The 17,720-nt window shown below is 41.1% G+C and overlaps 1 protein-coding gene and 1 long non-coding RNA gene across 4 annotated transcripts in view; one reads left to right on the top strand and one right to left on the bottom strand.

Annotated features, from left to right (window-relative positions):
* Positions 1-3,290, top strand: part of LOC148028682 (uncharacterized) — a 58,037-nt gene extending 54,747 nt beyond the window's left edge. Inside the window, exons 2-3 of the long non-coding RNA XR_015692305.1 lie at positions 1,713-2,421; positions 3,155-3,290. This is a non-coding gene — a long non-coding RNA (uncharacterized LOC148028682). The remainder of the gene's footprint in view (positions 1-1,712; positions 2,422-3,154) is intronic.
* The window catches only part of LOC148028681 (solute carrier family 40 member 1-like), a 58,642-nt gene extending 55,152 nt beyond the window's left edge, over positions 1-3,490 (bottom strand). For 2 of the 3 annotated variants that reach the window (XM_087687467.1, XM_087687468.1), the window contains exons 1-3: positions 3,183-3,490; positions 2,568-2,718; positions 1,721-1,917 (exon numbers count right to left, since the gene is read on the bottom strand). In XM_087687467.1, the coding sequence (XP_087543593.1) occupies positions 1,721-1,917; positions 2,568-2,718; positions 3,183-3,490 (656 nt within the window). The remainder of the gene's footprint in view (positions 1-1,720; positions 1,918-2,567; positions 2,719-3,182) is intronic. The other variant, XM_087687469.1, reaches the window with a different exon arrangement.
* Between the last annotated feature and the right edge of the window lie 14,230 nt (positions 3,491-17,720).

Raw genomic sequence — 17,720 nt, 5'->3', positions numbered from 1 at the left:
CTATTGCTCTGTCCTTGTCCTCTTGCAATTCCTGATAAAGTTCATCAAGAATGGTGGCAGAGGTGTTTGCTTTTGTCATCTTGGTGAGGTAGCTTGTCTTAGTGTTCATGTCAGCTGGCCTTTTGGACATGGAGACTAATGTAGTATCTTCTGTGGGTCTGTTCTCCAAACATCTACCTTTCCCACATTTTGGGTTGGACCAAAAATGGTCAGCTTTGTTGGCTAGATTTTCCTATTTTTCGTAGGTTGGCTAGTTTTTCACCCTTTTGCCTATTTATAGGCTGTCACACACTGGTACACATTTCAGTATTTTCTGCACCTGGGATTGTAGCCTGAGAGACTTTTGATTCCTGCCTTCCATTCTCTTCATCATGGTATTAGAGTAGAATGCCTATTCATTCCATTGAAGCTGTTGTGGAATTGGTGCAACAGTGTTCAATGCTTTCCCCTCCTGCAGCAACTGTCGGTAGCAGTAAGGAGGTGCCTTTTGCTGATCTTCAGACCTGCCCTCATTCGTGCAGCTGCGCTTTCTATTGCATGCCTACTTTGAACTGATAGGTTGTACCACATGCCTACCCACCCTTCTTCATTGTGCAGCAGTTTAATTGGTCCCCTCCTACCTGGTGTTTGTCACTGTAGCATGCTCGTTGGTACACGGGAGGCAGGGTGCAACACAGATCTTCATTTTCTAGCATGTCCAACATGACTGATGACTACTACAGCATGTTTGAGGTCATTAACATGCAGTCTGAGGCAAAGAGTCCTTTTAAGAAAACAACCAGCAGCAGGGTGGCACCATATTTATCCTGCTTTCTTGCAAATTTTCATCTCCTACTACAGATTTCTACTCTCGACTACCCCTCCTCTCCTTGTATCGGCCATTGCTTGAGACCTACATTTGGCAGCCCTTGCAGTGCCTCCCAAAGCCATGATTAGGATACTGCTCCCTCTAGCTTTGTATTGGGTGGATCAAAGATGCTGGAGGAGGCGAAGGAGGAGGAATATGTGCAGAAACTGGAGATGGTGTCTCACTTTCTCTCATATCTATGCATTCTTTATTGCCTTCAGCTATTTCTTTAATTCTTATGAATTATTTTAAAGTAAACAAGATTCCGTTGTAGTAGTTCAAACTTTGGCAATTCAAAAATTTTAGATTATGTGTAGGATTAAAATGATCTGTGATTGTGCAGAATGGACATGATCTTTTGTTTTCAAATGCTAGAGACTTGATGAATTCTATGCATATTCAGTTGGATTATTTTAACCTTTGACAATCCAAAGGTTGTAAGCTAGGGTGATCCTTGATTTTTAAATGCTAGGGACTAGCCCATTCTATGCAAATTAGAGTCCATCACATTGGATGGGAACTTTGTATCTTGTAAACTCCTTAGTTAATGGGCGGTACTTCAAAAACCTCAGTCATGCATTGTTTGGGTTCAAATTAAAGGTCAAGTTATGTTCAATTTCATGGGAATAGAAATCTGATGAGATCAATTTCCTGTATGTAATGCCAGTGGGATGGAGACTTTGACCGAGTCACTTTATATATGGTTTCTCTGAGGTGAAACGTTTTGCTCTCCTCTCACAGAAGGGTTGGGGGACTGGAGTGACTCAATATGTGTACAAGTCAAGAATGATTGAATTCTAGTTCTTTAATGTTCTCTTCTTCTTGTTCTTCTGATATTGACAATTTCAAAATTGAGATATTGCAGGTTGTTACCAATCACGCTCTAGGGCGATTTTTGTTGCAAGACTTGCTAATGCTGATATTCCACCAAATACATTTACCGCTATGACCAGAGTGTTGAAGCCTTTGCAAATCTTGTGGGTTGGCCATGAGTGCAGCAGTAGTATGAGTATAAGCAGTGTTGCAGTAATGGTAGATAAATTTTGCACTACCAGGGATGCCCTTATAACCTGCATGCAGTAGAGGAAGCGTTACACATTTTCTGCTTCTTGTGCATGAGGCCCTATCAAAGAACAAAAAATTAAAATGCAGATTTCTGGTTGTGTGAACTAAATTAAGCTACAAGAAAACAATTGCCATTGTATATTGACAATGGAACACAAACGTAAAGCTCTGTTCTTCAATCAGCATATCAGTGCCTTTCCCCTTTTACTTTTAGTAATGAAGCAGGGACATGCAGGAGAGGAAGCATTACACAGCATATCAAAGAACAAAAAATTAAAATGCAGATTTCTCTGTTGTGAATTAAAATAAGGTACAAGAAAACAATTGCCATTGTATATTGACAATGGAACACAAACGTAAAGATTTGTTCTTCAATCAGCATATCAGTGCCTCTCCCCTTTTATTTTTACTAATGAAGCAGGGATGAAAGCCTTTTACTAATTTTTTTCCTTGGTCTCTTCAACCTTCCGAGAACATAGAAGAGATGTGGAGCATGTCAATATTCACAGGTGCTCAATTCATCCAAACTATCTGCCATGTTTTCATTTTTCTCATTTAGATAAAGTTTTACTTCACTCATCTCCACTATAGAAGGAAATATGTGTGCAAGGTTTCATAAGGTGGTAGTTGAGGAATTTGAGAATCTTGGCCTAACCTTAAGTCGGGGAAATTTGTCCACCCATTCTCCAATAATAACTCCCATAGCTACCACTGATGCAGTTTCTACCAAGCCATATAGTGAAGCCAAGACGAGGGAATGCTTCCATATCTCAATCATAAACAAGCCAACAGCAAACTCCCACATCCTGCAAACTCAGGGCACAGACATGTTATTGGCTCTTTGAAGATGGTTCTCTAGTGACTTGTAGCTGACGAGGAACTTTTCTCTTTGAATCAATGTTCAGTGCAATGCATGAGATAGACAGAAATGATTGTATTTGTGGAATCAGAGGACTGGATTGTTTTGCAATGTTTTTACATGATGATTAATTATTTTTAAAAGCAGAGCATTGCACTGCACTCCTTTCTTTCTCAAATCAAGTAGTTTTTGGGGTTTAATAGACAAAGGTTGACATGCTTGACATGCATGCTAATGGATGAACCAAGACAGCCATTTAATCTAACTTTCTCCAAAATGAAGCTGGTGTGCATTGGTGCACAATTATTTGTTCTGCCAAATAGAAATGCCATCTTTCTTTCTGTCTTTCTACACTAATGGCAGCCTCTTGTCGTATTTGGCAGTAGCGAGATGCTCAGAGTTTGCCCTCACCTGTCTCCCCAACGACATAGAAGGTAGCTAATGTAGAGGTAAACGAGGAGATAATCTGGAGTACTGGAGGTTTTGGGCAATTGGGTGGTGGAGGAAGGAACAGAAAAATCTGCAGCATCAGCAGGGAGGTGGATATGCAGTCTAGTGCTATTACTGAGAGGAGGCAGAAGGGGTTGAAGGTCAGGATCAATGGTGGGGGATGGTTGGGGAGACGATGCAGCTATGACCATGAGGGTGTGTCCAGATTGAGCTGCAGGAGTGAGGGAGCAGCCATTATCTGGACTTGGGCTGTCAATTTTTGGTGCCATGACCAGCTGCTATAATCCTAGCTGCAGTGCTTATTGCAGACCTTGAGGAAGCTGCTAATGGTGTAATGGGCGTGCAAACTTGTACTCTACTCTCAGCTGACCAATACTAATAGCAGTAACAGCTACTGCTTTTCTGTCATAACCACTTCCATCTCACAGCCACCTTTCTCACGTAGTAGATTAAAAGGGTACTTCTTGTTTGCTAACCTTAATAGTATTAATCGTGCTATCAATACTATTAATAATGGCACTATCTTACCACCTTTCTTACGTTACCCCATTCCACTAACAAAACGGTCTCTCCTTTTTCTCTCTTTTCTCATATTTGGCTTTTCCTATCGTGGAGCACCCACTAATCCCCCTTTCCGAATGAGCTTCCGCCTTTTGATCCACATCCTCATCCCCTAATCACATATTATATCTCCCTTTTGTCCATTCAAGTATTAGTACGACCGATCCCATCATAATGTTTCCCGTATTCTTAACAAATTGGATAGCCTTCCATAAAGCCTCATTTAATGCTTTATGCTTTCTTAAAGACAAAAGTCCTAGGTACTTCTATAGCTTAATGGTGGATGCTCCTCCTTTCATCGTTCCTTCATAAACCCTGAAAACAAGATTACTGCACTACGATATAAAGTAACCCATTGGTCATGTCTGATAAGTTTATGCTTGACCTTCCTGTAAAAGATGGTATTTCTCAAGTTAGATGGTTCATACTCCCCCTATCAAGAGGAGTGCATAGCCCTTTATACAAAAAAATGGGGGAGGGGTGGTGGTCCTGATAGAACATAATAGAAAGGATGTGTCCTCCTAAAACGTACCATGCTTCATTGTCATGGAATCTTCAAATTGAAGAATCACTCCACAAAGAAAAATTCTTGTTAACGATACACTTAATATTCCTTAAGGACGGCTTCATTGAGTGAAAGGTTAAGATCTTTGTACTTCCATTTGCATTGATAGGGTTTTTTTGTTGTTTCTAGTCTTAGTGCCATTTACTTTCTCAACTTTAGAAAACTCTATAACAATTTTCTATTTTGAATCAAATGCCATGGTGCCAACTCATGGGGTCAAATGTTATGGTGGTTACATCATGTAATTCAGGTAGGTCCTCTTAGCTAGTCCATCCTATATCAAATTTATAGTTGTTATCATGATTCATAGCCTTTGATTGGTTATGGCCTAATTGATACTCACAACTTAGGATCTTTAATCAATAATCAATAGTACCTACTTTAATACATGTTGAAATCCACTCCACAATATGTTGATGGACCTAGTGCATTATCATTACCTCGAGCAAACGTTGATGTACCTTATTGTTGCCAGAATACAAAGGATAATATGATATTTCCTTTTTATGAATTAAAGTATTGTGGGACACTTAGTTTTTGGCATAAATTAATATGATGTATTGTAGTATATGTTTAGTGAAAATGACTCACTTGGAAGCATGTAAAGTGACTAGCTTATGGAAAAATCATTTATTTTGTAATGGAGTATTTTATGATCCTAATGTATGATACCATTTTACGGTTGCATGTATAAACTTAGGAAAGCTATGCCCCAAAAGGGCATTTGCACCCCAATTATATGGACTCCGCGTTCGATAAATATATGAAGCTAAGAGAAAGACCCTAGAAGTACTTAAGTCATGTAGTAATAGATATTCCAAATAGTAAGAGAGGGTAGGGAAGGTGTGCTTGAGAGGAGTTTTATTCAAGGAACCATCCAATTCTTTTCTTAATTATTAGAGGTTGAATGATATAATGCCAAATATCTATGTAGTAAGAGACTTAATTTGAAAACTCATTGACAATCGCTTTGAAGTATTTTACATATGAGCAAGGAGAAGCGTATGAGCTTTTTACTATAGAAATGATTTATAAAGCCAAGGGATTTAACATGTCTAGAAAGTGTATGGGATAAAACGATTTGTTCATGTAGAATTGTGTCTTTGTAGTCTATTATGTATCCACTATGGATGTTGACTTAGTTGTGGAGCATGTGAGCTATGCATTATTTTATGGACGAAGGGAACACTAACGTGTTATCACTAGAAATTGTTTCACTTTTAATGACAAGACTTCATGACAATGTTTGAAGTTTCCTCAAATATAGAAATATACTAAACTGGACAAACATGCCTCAGAATTATCCTTACAAGCACTCATCCACATGATGAGGAAGATGCAAATCCATGTCCCTTGTAGAACTCCCTTTCGATGCTTTTTAACTAGTCTTACCTCCAACACTAGCAGTGACAAAGCAAACATTATAGTTTTCTCATACAACGATTATACGTCACACATAGGCAGGTATGAAACTATAATTGGAGTACAATTCAAGTCTTATGGCAAACTCATGTGTTGCACTAGTTTTAATTTTGAAAACTGGACTTTACTTTTTTCCATAACTTTAGATTCCACAAAATAGTCAACTACCAATTAGACATTTAATGATCAAGACACGATATCGTACTCTAGATTTTATATCTATTTTGTATGTTTATATTAGCAATCATAGGCACTTAATAAAACCTATAGCGAACATAGCATGGTTCTCTTGAAATATGATATTAATACACTTTATCATGAAATGGAAGCTATACAAGATTTGTGAGAAAATTGTTAGGATTTTTGATTGAGGTTGGTATGAAATAAGATTTAGAAAGAAGAGTATTACATGAGTGTTAACCATAAATAGTGACAAGGAAGCAAGCTAAGAAAAAGTGTACCCTACTAATGTTAAATTGGAATGGATTACATTTTTTAGATTGTGCTACAATAATTTAGGTGCCATTATCTACAATATACAACAAAACAATTGCATTATATCTTTGTAATATAAACATGAGAGGTGGGCTCGCTCTTGTGTAAATTGCAAAATATCTTGGAGTTAAATACTTAGGACATCTAGTTAAGGGCACATAGGTAGCACCTCTATATACACTTTAGGGGTAGGTTCACGTGTACACACTAGAGAGCAAACCCTTGTATTTAACACCAATACTCATTCTTACACCTAGGAGTCATTGTAGGCATTAAGTAGTTGCACATGAAGGCCTTAGATACTACTTGGACTTAGAAGTACATTTAGCCTAGGCCCTTTTTGCACGTGCACTCTAATTTTAGCTTATTGGCAACCCTACTCTTTGTTTAGTCACATGTGTAATATAGCAGACTTAGAAATCTAGTTGTTTACGTCTTATACAACCTTAGGACATACTCATAACCCCTTGCCTTAAGACCTCAAGACCCTTCGGAATAGATGCTTACACACAATCACACATCCATTCCTCTCTCTCTCTCTCTCTCTCTCTCTCTTTGCCTTAGGAACTCAAGACCCCTGGGAATAGATGTTTATACATGATCACACATCCATGCCTCTCTCTCTCTCTCCCTCTCCAAACCATTGCAGTGCCCTAAATCAAGTCACACTAGCCCTAGGAAGTCCACAACTCACTTAGGTCATTCATCTACATGGTGTGGTAGGCATGCACTATATCTAGTGAATCTAGCCATAGAATATCACCTCCCTTGGTGCACTTAGTGTTAGGCTCATTCCCCATCACACACATATCGACTAGTGGGACTTTAAAAATCTTGGTATCATGGAGCTAGGCTTAAGGTTTTACAAGCTTAAGAAGAAGATGACCTCTCATGTGTCTTGTGCCATAAGGCTAGCTCACATGGATTGCACCCTTAGATTAACCTATTAGTGCATTATGATTATAGGGAACCAAGGTTTCCAACCTTTGACTATTTAGTACTGTACACAAGGACCATACACAAGGAGTGCAAAGTAAGTGCAAGCCCTAGGGTCGAGTCTAGATGAGCAAGATAGAATGAGGGATGCAAGATTTGAGACCATCAAGTTGTCATCCCTTGCAGCTCTCAAGGACCTCCTTGATGAGTAGTATGTTGAAGCTAAGTAGGGGATATACACAGAACAATAGAACAAATAAGACATACATGGAAAATGTGCAAGTGGTGAGAATACTAAGGTGATATCATCTCAATATGAGAGTGCTCTCAAATTCAAATAAGGAACTACTAATTGTTCAAATGGATGGAACTTAGAAAAAGGACACATACTCATGATTATGGAAATCCTTGCTCAAGTCCATAATGCTATGTTTTGAATAGAGCTTGAAGTGTAGAGAGTATGTACTTCAAGGGATAGTACAACACATGGATACCACGCACATGCCTTACTACTCCAAAAGTCATGTATCACACAACCACACAAATTTATAGCTTGTTGAACTATAATTAGGGAAGCCATGTGGCTACTAGTTTCCAAAATGACAAGAATTGACCCAACTCAACACAAAAGACCCTTGATACATTGAGTGATATTTCACTCACATATATCAAGATTGTTGTGAACATAAGGCGTCTAGTAATACTCCACCTAGGTCAACAAGGCCTAGCATTTGAAGGGCCAAACCCACAAAAATTGGCCCCAAAGAGGAAAAACTAATATCATCAGCCTATCCTATCTTAAGTTCAACCAATCATAAAAAGAGAGCATGTCATCAAAGCTCTAATCGATGAAGGAGTAGACTTTAATGTCTTAACCTATGTCTGAAAAATGGAGCTATCCAGCTTACCAAGGATATCCATATTCCAAAGATCTTGGTAGTACCATCATAAACATCAACAATGGAGAGTTAGCACAATGCCACGATGGACCTCCGAAGCACTACTATGTGCTCAAGCATACTATACATTAAATTAATGGACCTTGTTGTCTGAACCACCCATAAAACCACCTCTATTGACCATAGTGTGAGTTTTACTAAAATAAAAAAAAAGGGAAAAAGATCAAAAGGTAGATCAAGGTTAAGGACCAAAACAATTGAAGAGGACAAAAATACAAATCTTATCTATTGATAAAAGATGCATGAGTCTATCTTGACTAATGTGAAACAACCTAAGGTAGTTATGAGTTCAAAAGAGAAATTGGTAGTGTTTGAAAAAGCATTTACATAAATGGAGAATATGAAGTAATCTCTTTCTCATGATGGTGCTCAATCTAAAGAAGGAAATCCCAAGAAGGATACAAAACATCCATCTAGTGTTGCCAAGAAATAGCCCAAGCTAGTTGCTAGTACTTGTGAGTATCAAAAGTTCCCAAAATCAAACACCTTTGTCATCTAAGGAGAAACAAGCAATTTAGCAGTAGTAGCTAGAGGAGCTACCCAATCTAAGAAAATATATCCAAAGGCATGACTAAGGAAACTACCATAGACCAACAATTCCTCCTTGAGCATATCAATAAGATCACATCTAAAAAGTCCAAGAAGTCATCCCCTCAAGACAAAGAGAAAACTTCCAAAGTCCCAACAATACCACCTAGTTCAATCAATTAAACGTTGATAAGGAGACAATACAAAGTATCAAATGTGGACAAGAAAAATACGAGCTCCTAATTCAAAGCCATCGTCACTGAAACATGAATAGAAAATATGACATCAACAGGCTTGCATTGCTGCTCAAACAAAAAATGTGGATCTTAAGGAAAAGGACAAAGTGCTAGTACATACATAATACGATAAATCCAAAAACACTATCTCTCATAATCTCAAAACAATTGAGATGTAGAATAATTCCGACCAACTCTAATATCCCTACTGGTAGTTATCTGCAATTATCTACACCACCAAATCCTCCAACTAGATAACTATTGCTTCAACCCAAAATCAAATCCAAACAGTTGCATCCCTTTGGCCCATGACTAAAATAATCAACTTCACCTAGCAACAACCCATAGTGCCCTAATGAAACGAGATGCAAGTGCTAATGTCAAAAGTGACATTGACCTAGCGCTTTAAAAGAAGTGATTTTCTTTCCCAAAGCTTCCAAGGAACTTCAAAAAGGGAAATATGTAATAGAAATGTCAAAAGAGAAGGTGCAAAATGAGAATCACTGATTAGTGGTGATGAAGTGCCTCAACGAATGAATCAAATGGAGAAATTACTTGCATACGTTCTTGTTCATGCAACCTAGGAATGTTGGTTGATGAGTATCAAGAATACTTAGAATGGCCCATTGACATGGGACAAGTAAAAACACATTTGCATGCCTTGCCCAAAAATGATATGCATAAGTCTAAAATTGATGCAAAAAAAGTTTGCTTGATTCCTTCGTACCACATTGAGGATTGCCAAAAAAGCATGGATGAAGCACATGCATTCAAGAAGTTGCAAGTACAAGTACAATGCAATTTTGATAAAGAATGGTTTATGATGTGAGCTCTAGTAGCAAAACCTAAAGCTCAACTAATGGCTCCTATTGAGGAACAATGAGAAATATGGGATTCTAGGAATGATATGATGTATGTAGCTCCCTCTTCTCTATGAGTACTTGCAATTGCACTAGATGTTGAGCTAGTAGAACTAGTCCAAGATCCCTGTATGTTAATTAAACTTCTCATAGAGGAGGAACTACATGTTGCTAACCGATTGGGCTAAGGAAACATGGTGCTTGATGTGATTGTTTGTGTACTCTATTTTGAAAACATCCCACAATTTTTGGATGCTTACACTACATTCCAATACGGTCCCCATTTCTACAAATGGCTTGTCCCTAGGTGGAGTAACATTGTATCATAGTTCATTAACTTGTATATAATTAAGTAATTCATTGCAATTATTATATGCAAACAATTTTTCTAGAAAAGTCAAGTAATACCCTTGTAATGCTCGAAAAGCTTTGCAACATTTTTGTGTCGGCGGGGAGAGAATGAGCCAAAAATCATGGCACAGATAATGTGGTGAAACTTTAATTCATAAAGTTTGAGATTTTTTGAACTAGAATCAACTGCATATACTCTCAAATTTTATGGTGAATGCAAGACAAAATAGGTGGCAAGTAGTACACTTGAGTTTAAAGAAAATCAATGAAGTAGCAAAGCAAACAATACCTGAGAAGTATACTCAAGCCTAAAGAATACATCAATGAAGCAACAAAGAAAATAATATTTGCGAAGAACTCAAGAAGGAAAAAATGTTGAAGACACAAGGATGTGCGCAAACCTTAACCACCCTTAAGGGCATGCAATAAAACAATTAATATCAAGTAGCCAACTTTGTCAAGTAGAATCTACTTGGAGCACTATATTATCCTCTATGACCTTGGGAGGATTGGCAATGGCTCCTTCAAATATTTTAGTCTTCATAGTTAACTATGGTTCTTCATCAATAACAATTACTTCATTAACCAAGCTTGTGTATCAACCATTTCCGCAACAACATTTGTAGGTTGAAAATCTCATTGTATATATTCACAAAAGGAGGGACAAAAAGAATTAAACATGCTCCCATGGATTTTTCATTGTACATAGGGGTCCTCAAGTTAGGTATGTCTGAGGGACTCAGTTGATCCACTCTATCACTAAATCCCTATCCCTTCTTCCAATTCTCCCACACTTGCTCGAGGTTCATCAAGGACATGACATACCTAGGGAGCTCAACTCACCTATGGTTAGATTTCTCTCTCTAAGTCACTTGCACTTTATCTTTATATTTTTCATTCACCTCAGTGCCATCACAATCAACAATGAAAGCAAGGTGAAAAGGTGATGGAGAAGAAAACCAATTTCTCCATCTGCAGTAGTTCCGGCCCACTATAGACCTTGTTCTTCAAAATCACTTAGCTTGGATACATTACCTTGTCCAACCTAGTAATGGCATCTCCCCATAATATTCTCCAAGTAACCTTTTCCTCAACATTGGCAATTCTTCGCATTGTTAACTTTGGAGATCCCTTGCTTGATTGCTTAGGTGACTATGAACTAGTGAAGCCACCTTCTAAAAAATGCCTAAGTATGCATGTGCCCTCACAATAGTAATTGCACAACAAGCTATGCACAATTCAGTTCCTCAACTATGGGACAATACTCTAGGCTCGGTTTGACCAACAAAATATGTCTAATGCACGAAAAAGGAGATTAACACCTACCCCCATGGAGAGAATATACGGAAGGTTTTTCATTGCAAGTGCACACAATTGAAAGGACATCCATACCATCACCTATTCTTCAACACTAACTCTTCCTTCTTCTACAAACTTCAAACAAATCCTCTTGCTCTTCAATGGTAATCCATTATTGGGCATTATCTGCTAAGGATACCATAAATTTCCTAATCTTTAGTAAAACTGTGTCACCTACTACTTCTTCAACCATCAATCGCCTAGTATCAAGAACCATTCTTTATTAATAAACACCACCACTCTAAGGATAACATCATGATGTCCCTAGCATCCACATTTTTGATGAAAATTGGACTATGCCACCTACAACAGTGAGTGTTATGGGACTAGTGGTTGTTGTTTAGGAGGGGGTAATGTTAATCATAAATAGTGACAAGGATTGCAAGGCAAGAAAAAGAGAAATGTGATAGTATTAAATTGGAATGGATTATAATTGTTTAGTTTGTGCTACAATAATTTAGGTTCTATCACTTGTGATGTGCAACAAAGCAGTTGCTTTATTATTTATAATATAAATTCAAGAGCTGGGCTTGCTCTTGTGCAAATTATATAATCCCCTCAAGCTAGATATTGGTCATAGGTATGCATTTATGGCACTTAACATGTGTTATGATTAAGGGAAGATATTGCTATACTAAACTATACAGTGGGTCATTTTTTGGTCTCTTTGGTTCTCTCTTTGCTTCCACCCTATTCACAAGGGAGGGTCTAAGGAGAGCTAGGAGGGGAGAGAAGGGCGTAGACATTGGATTGGATTACAATAGAAAGGAGGGATGTTTCTTTTGGATTATTCTCTTTTAACTTTGGAAATCCCTTGCTTGATTGGTGATTTTGTTCCTTGTCAATTAAATATCTGTTGTTCCAGCCACCCTTTAATGTTGTGCACTCTCTTTCCTTGCCAATTTATTCTTCATTGTTCAGTTACCATTCAATGTTTAGCACACCCTTTTCTTTAAGAGTCACTACCTTGTTGAACATCAACTAAGGAATTAGAGAGCACTCATAAGTGCATTGTGCACTAGTGCACATAGCCTAGTGTATTATATGCACTATGCACTGTGCACTCTTGCACTTGATCTTACTGCATACACCTCACTCATACATGTTGTATCCTAGTGCACATGCATGATCATACCATGTGCATACACCACTATGCACATGCCCTGGCACTTTAGCATACATCCTACTCTTGAGATAGCATCATACTTTGCATTCACTTTACTGCACACATGCACTAGTACACTTGCCTTGTTTAGTCACTAGACACACCTCTTGGTGTACCCCCAAGTGCACTACCTTGTATACACTTCTATGCAGTTGCACAATAACATCCTCAGTAGTGCATATAACCAATGCACTATCTTGCACAACAGCATGCTCACACTTAGCCTAAGACACATCACGATCCCCTCACCAAATCCTAGTGTACATGCACACTAGCTCCATCCCTACACACCAAGCATCATGCACTATCTTGCACAGTGCCATCCTCACACTTAGCTTAAGACACATCAGGATCCCCTCACTAAATCCCAGTGTACATGTGGACTAGATCCATCCCTGCACACTAAGCATTGTGCACAACCCTTGCACACTAGTGCACTGACGCACGCTGCACATGTGTACTACACTAGTGCACATGCACACATATTAGTACACTAGTGTACTGGTGCACACTCCACACCAGGAGAGTGTACTTAGCTTGCCCTTCTAACCTCAAGACAAGTGTACACTGCTGTGCATTATGCTCTGTGCACTAGCCCTAGTGCACTAAGTGTTGGTTAGTGCACTAATGTACTACACCTACATATACGATGCACTACCTTAGTGCACTAGTGTACCCTAGTGCACATACATTGTGCATTAGCTCCATCCATGCATGTTAACCCTAATGCACTATACTAGTGCACTACTCTAGTGCAATGTACCCTAGTATAACACTGCACCTTAGCATACTATACCACAATGTACTTCACCTTAATGGACCGCTCCTCATTGTGCACAAGTGTTTCAACCACCAATGCACACATCACCCTTGCACCTTAGTGCACATGCATCATGTTAACCCCAACATGAAGAAAGCAAAAGGAAGTGGAAAAGACGCAGGGCAAAGGCGGAAAAAAAAGGTAGCCCGATTGAAGAAAGAAAAGGAGAAAAGGCCAAAAGCGCAAGGGCGACCTTAAAAGTCCAAGGCAAAGGCAAAAGGGGAAAGGCGCATTTTAAAATAAAAAGGCGCACCTTGAAATCTTGTAAAAGAGCGCCGGGCTCTCACCCGTGCAATTTGTAAATGTAGACGGGCGGTGGACAGGAAGCTAGGAAGATAGAAGGACAATGGGAAAAAGGGCCTAGGCTATGGCCGGCCATGTAAAAAGGGGATGACCGCCCAAAAGGGATTTAGGGTTTTGTATATAAAGTTGAAAAGTGAATGAGAAGCTCATTCTTGTGTGTGGCCAAAAGTAGCTCTCCTCTTCTTCTTCTTCTTCTTATTCTTGCTTGCTTGAGCTTGTGCTTGAGAGAGGGAGTGTGAGAGTGTGAGGGAGTGAGTGTGTGAGGGTGAGGGACCGAGGAGGAGAAGCTCTCCATCTTCTCCTCTCTTCTTCTCTTCTCTTCTCTTCTCTTGTCTTGCTCGCGGCAATGGAGCTTGGAGCGTGGAGCTTGAGGATGGAGCTTGCTTGAAGCTTGCACTTGGATCGTGGAGCCACCGGAGTGTGCGGGAGAGGAGGTAACTCGAACGGCATGGAGCTCATTACACCCGTAGATATGGATGGCGCGTCGGTTATGTGAGAGGTAGCCATTAGTGCTCGGCTTGGAACGCTTGAAACAATAAGCGGTCCGTGGGTCTTGGCGGTTGAGTGAAAGCTCCCACATTTTGGTTCCGTTGCCGGGACCTACGGATTCAAGCCTTGAGAGCTTGCGCGCTTCGAATCGAGCATCAAAGAAAGGGGTTTCCCCCGAACCGGTGCTTGAGGTAGATAGGTAGGAAGCAAGGGGGTTGAAGATGGTATTCGATCTCCTTGGCAAGTAGGTTTGTTGCTTTCTTGAGATTTATGTTGTGGAATGAAGTAGTGTAGGTATTTACTTTATGAATTGGGTGCATTAGGGTAGGAAAAAATAAAGAAAAAGAAGAAAAAAACAAACAACCAGTAGGGTTTTCTGTTGCTGTATAACAGGCTAAAACAGGGAAACAGGTGACCAGATTCAAGTTCTGGGTGAGGCAGGGACAGGGAACTAGCTGTGAGGTTTTGCAGTGCTGGGAAAGGACCTTAAGAGGCCTGGGAGGCCAGGACAGACCTCATTTCCTTGGTTTGCCTCGTGAGAGAGAGAGAGAGAGAGAGAACTTCTGGTTCACAGGGCGAGGAAGCGCTGCTCCGATTTCTAGGCGCCAGTGATTCGTACTGCTCCAGGTGAGTCTAGTGTTTTCCAACAAGTGCCCTGATCAGACCTAGGAAATCTGTGGTGGTTGTGTGCACCAGACAGTGAGGAGGGGACAAACGCGCGGGAATCGTGCCCCCCGCCGACGCGCTCGGACCAACTCATTGTGGTCTGATTCCCAGAATCGGACCACCCGAGTTCAGGAGTCAGACCGTCCGATTCCCAGAATCGGACCCGCCCGATCGGAAGTGCCACGTGGCACTCGGACCAACCCGTCCGATTTTGAGAATCGGACGCTCGGACCAATCCGTCTGACTCGGATACTCGGACGAGTCCATAATCGGACCACTCACAATTGGACGAGGCTGTCCGAGTCCCAGACTCGGACCAGCTAGAATCGGACCACCCTGTCCGATCCGATTTCCAGAATCGGACGTGACCAAAATTGGACCACTGGGCCGATCGAACCCACCCAAAATCGGACGTCCGATTCTGATAATCGGACTCCTGAAAATCGGACATCTGAGAATCGGACAGAAAACTATCAAAATCGGACAGGTACCTAGAACACAAATTTTGACACATCTAAACCCCGAGATTGACCCCGAAGGCTACGTAGAGCTAAAGGCACATCACAGATCCATCATCGGGCTAAAATTTAGAGCACGTAGTTCAAAATTTGGCTATAAATGGTCCTCCAAATTGTGCATGGATTTTACCGTAACGGCCCTGTGGGCCGGGGGGACTGCCCCCCCCGGACCCCCGCAGAGGGGGCTCTGCTCCCTCCGCACCTCCCCCGAGTAGGTTGGAGAGAAAACGTGTGCCGTGACAGGCCTTCCAAATTGGACCCTAGTGAAGTAATGGCTCTATGCCAGCATGGAGTCTCACTTGCAATAGAGCAACCAAAAGCCCATACCCGAACAGAGACAAACGGAGACCCTAGAATCTCAATGGGCCAATCTAGCCATCAAGGGCAAAACGGCCACACCACGAGAACACAAAGACATTGTGTTCATACCATGTTTAGTCAGAGCGAAATGCAACATCAGCAAGCTGCGAATGCGAAGATGACTAGACATGACACTCTTGACGAGAGATGTACCTTGAATAGCACTGCACTGACGATCCAAGACAGTAGTGGAGAATCCACATCTGGTCGTGCAGTCGAGAACTCAAGGGCATCTATCAGAAGGCTTAAATTTACAAGCCAAGACCCGGAAGATGAAGACATAGTACCACCTGCTTATTTTAGGGTCAAACTCACCGCGAAAAGAGAGCATACTATCGATGCTCTGATTGATGAAGGAGTAGATTTTAACATCTTGACCTATGAATCATGGACCCTACTAGGCCAACCAGAGCTCACACCGACTAGTGCAAATCTTAGCCCTTATGGGGGACAACCACAAGCACTAATAGGGAAGTGCAAAATCCTTGCGACAATTGAAACGAAAAGCTTGCCTATCCTATTTCATGTTCCTCCAAAAAGTGCTAGCTGTAGGAAAGAAACCCTCCTAGGAAGACCCTTCAAAAGGGTGACCAAATGTGAGGTTGACTATGTAGCACAGAGGATACACCTGATACTACCGGGTGTGAGGATAGTCACCACCTTTAGCAAGGGTGACATCATCGAACCTCAAGGGAAAGGCAAGGAAGGTGATGACATAACAGTCAAGCCTACGAACGAGGGCAAGGACTTGTTGGAAGAGTTGATACAAGCACAGGTCGAACAACGAGAACCAGTGAGTGAGGCCAGGCCTGAAACAAGAAGGTCAAGAGACAATGCCAAGGACGGGCTTTGGACTTACAAATATCATAGAAGACCCCAAAAGAAGCCCAAGCCTTATAGACAGAGGCGTCGATGGAGAGCCAGCACAATGCCACGATGGATATCCAAGGCGTTGCTTCGGGCTCAAGGGTATTATGCAGGCAACTGATGGATATGGGTAGGTCTCGAGGTAAGAAACCGGACATGAGTGTTCGAAAGAAAGAGCCTCAACCTAGCATGCTTAATAAGCAGATGTCATATGTAACCATTGAGCGTGCACAAAAGCCATTAGTGCCCAATGAGCCTTTGATTTCCCAAGGGGAGAACAAACATCATAGGCACAACATTGCTCATGGCAAGGCTACTCGCTCAACAAAGCAAAAGGCACAATCATCTAATAGCCTTGAGAAAATCATTCAGCTAGTGCCACATCCACCTAGGAGTCCTAGATCTCCTACGCCCTCTTCTCCCAAACAGACATAGGAAGCACTACAGCAGTTGTCATGGGTGACTGCTCAATTCCAATCTCTATCTCCATCTAAGCTTCCAACCGTCAAAGAGGTGGGACATGATGCCATCTGTAGCTCTCGACCCAAGGATATGCCTGAGCCACCTAATGCGACTAGATCAACTCATGTTCGATCTACACAGATGAGTGCTCAAAGGCCAACAAAAGACAAAACCACTTCTGATCGCCCTAGGGACTTGACACCGCAATCCACCAAGGGTAGCCAGCCCACTAAACTAGCTGCTACTACTTCCAATCAGGGATCACAGCAGTCACAGCCCTTGGCCGTGACAATACCCTATGTGGAACGTGTCCTTAGTAGTTTACCTGTGGAGGAAGTGTCGCAACCAAATCCCTCGACAACTCCAGCACTTTCAAAGTGCCTAAAGCCTAGGCTGGAGGAGTTAAACACAAGGGAGTTGGCTAAAGGGCTAGACTCTCCGAAAAGGGAGGCAGTTGTTCTCTCACAACCTAGCGAGGCTGTTCCACAGGCCACAACTAGGTCCCATGAGGACACACTAGAGAAGGGAAATGCTAAGGCTCAACTAAGCACATCAGCGGTCAACCTAGCCCAAGGTC

The sequence above is a fragment of the Lygodium microphyllum genome, chromosome 11 (genome assembly GCF_053477565.2).
Source record: "Lygodium microphyllum isolate KBCC chromosome 11, Lygodium_microphyllum_v1.1.10, whole genome shotgun sequence".
Lineage (NCBI taxonomy): Eukaryota > Viridiplantae > Streptophyta > Polypodiopsida > Schizaeales > Lygodiaceae > Lygodium > Lygodium microphyllum.
The sequence above is the reverse complement of the archived record's forward strand: the minus strand, read 5'-3'. Positions and strand labels throughout refer to the sequence as shown.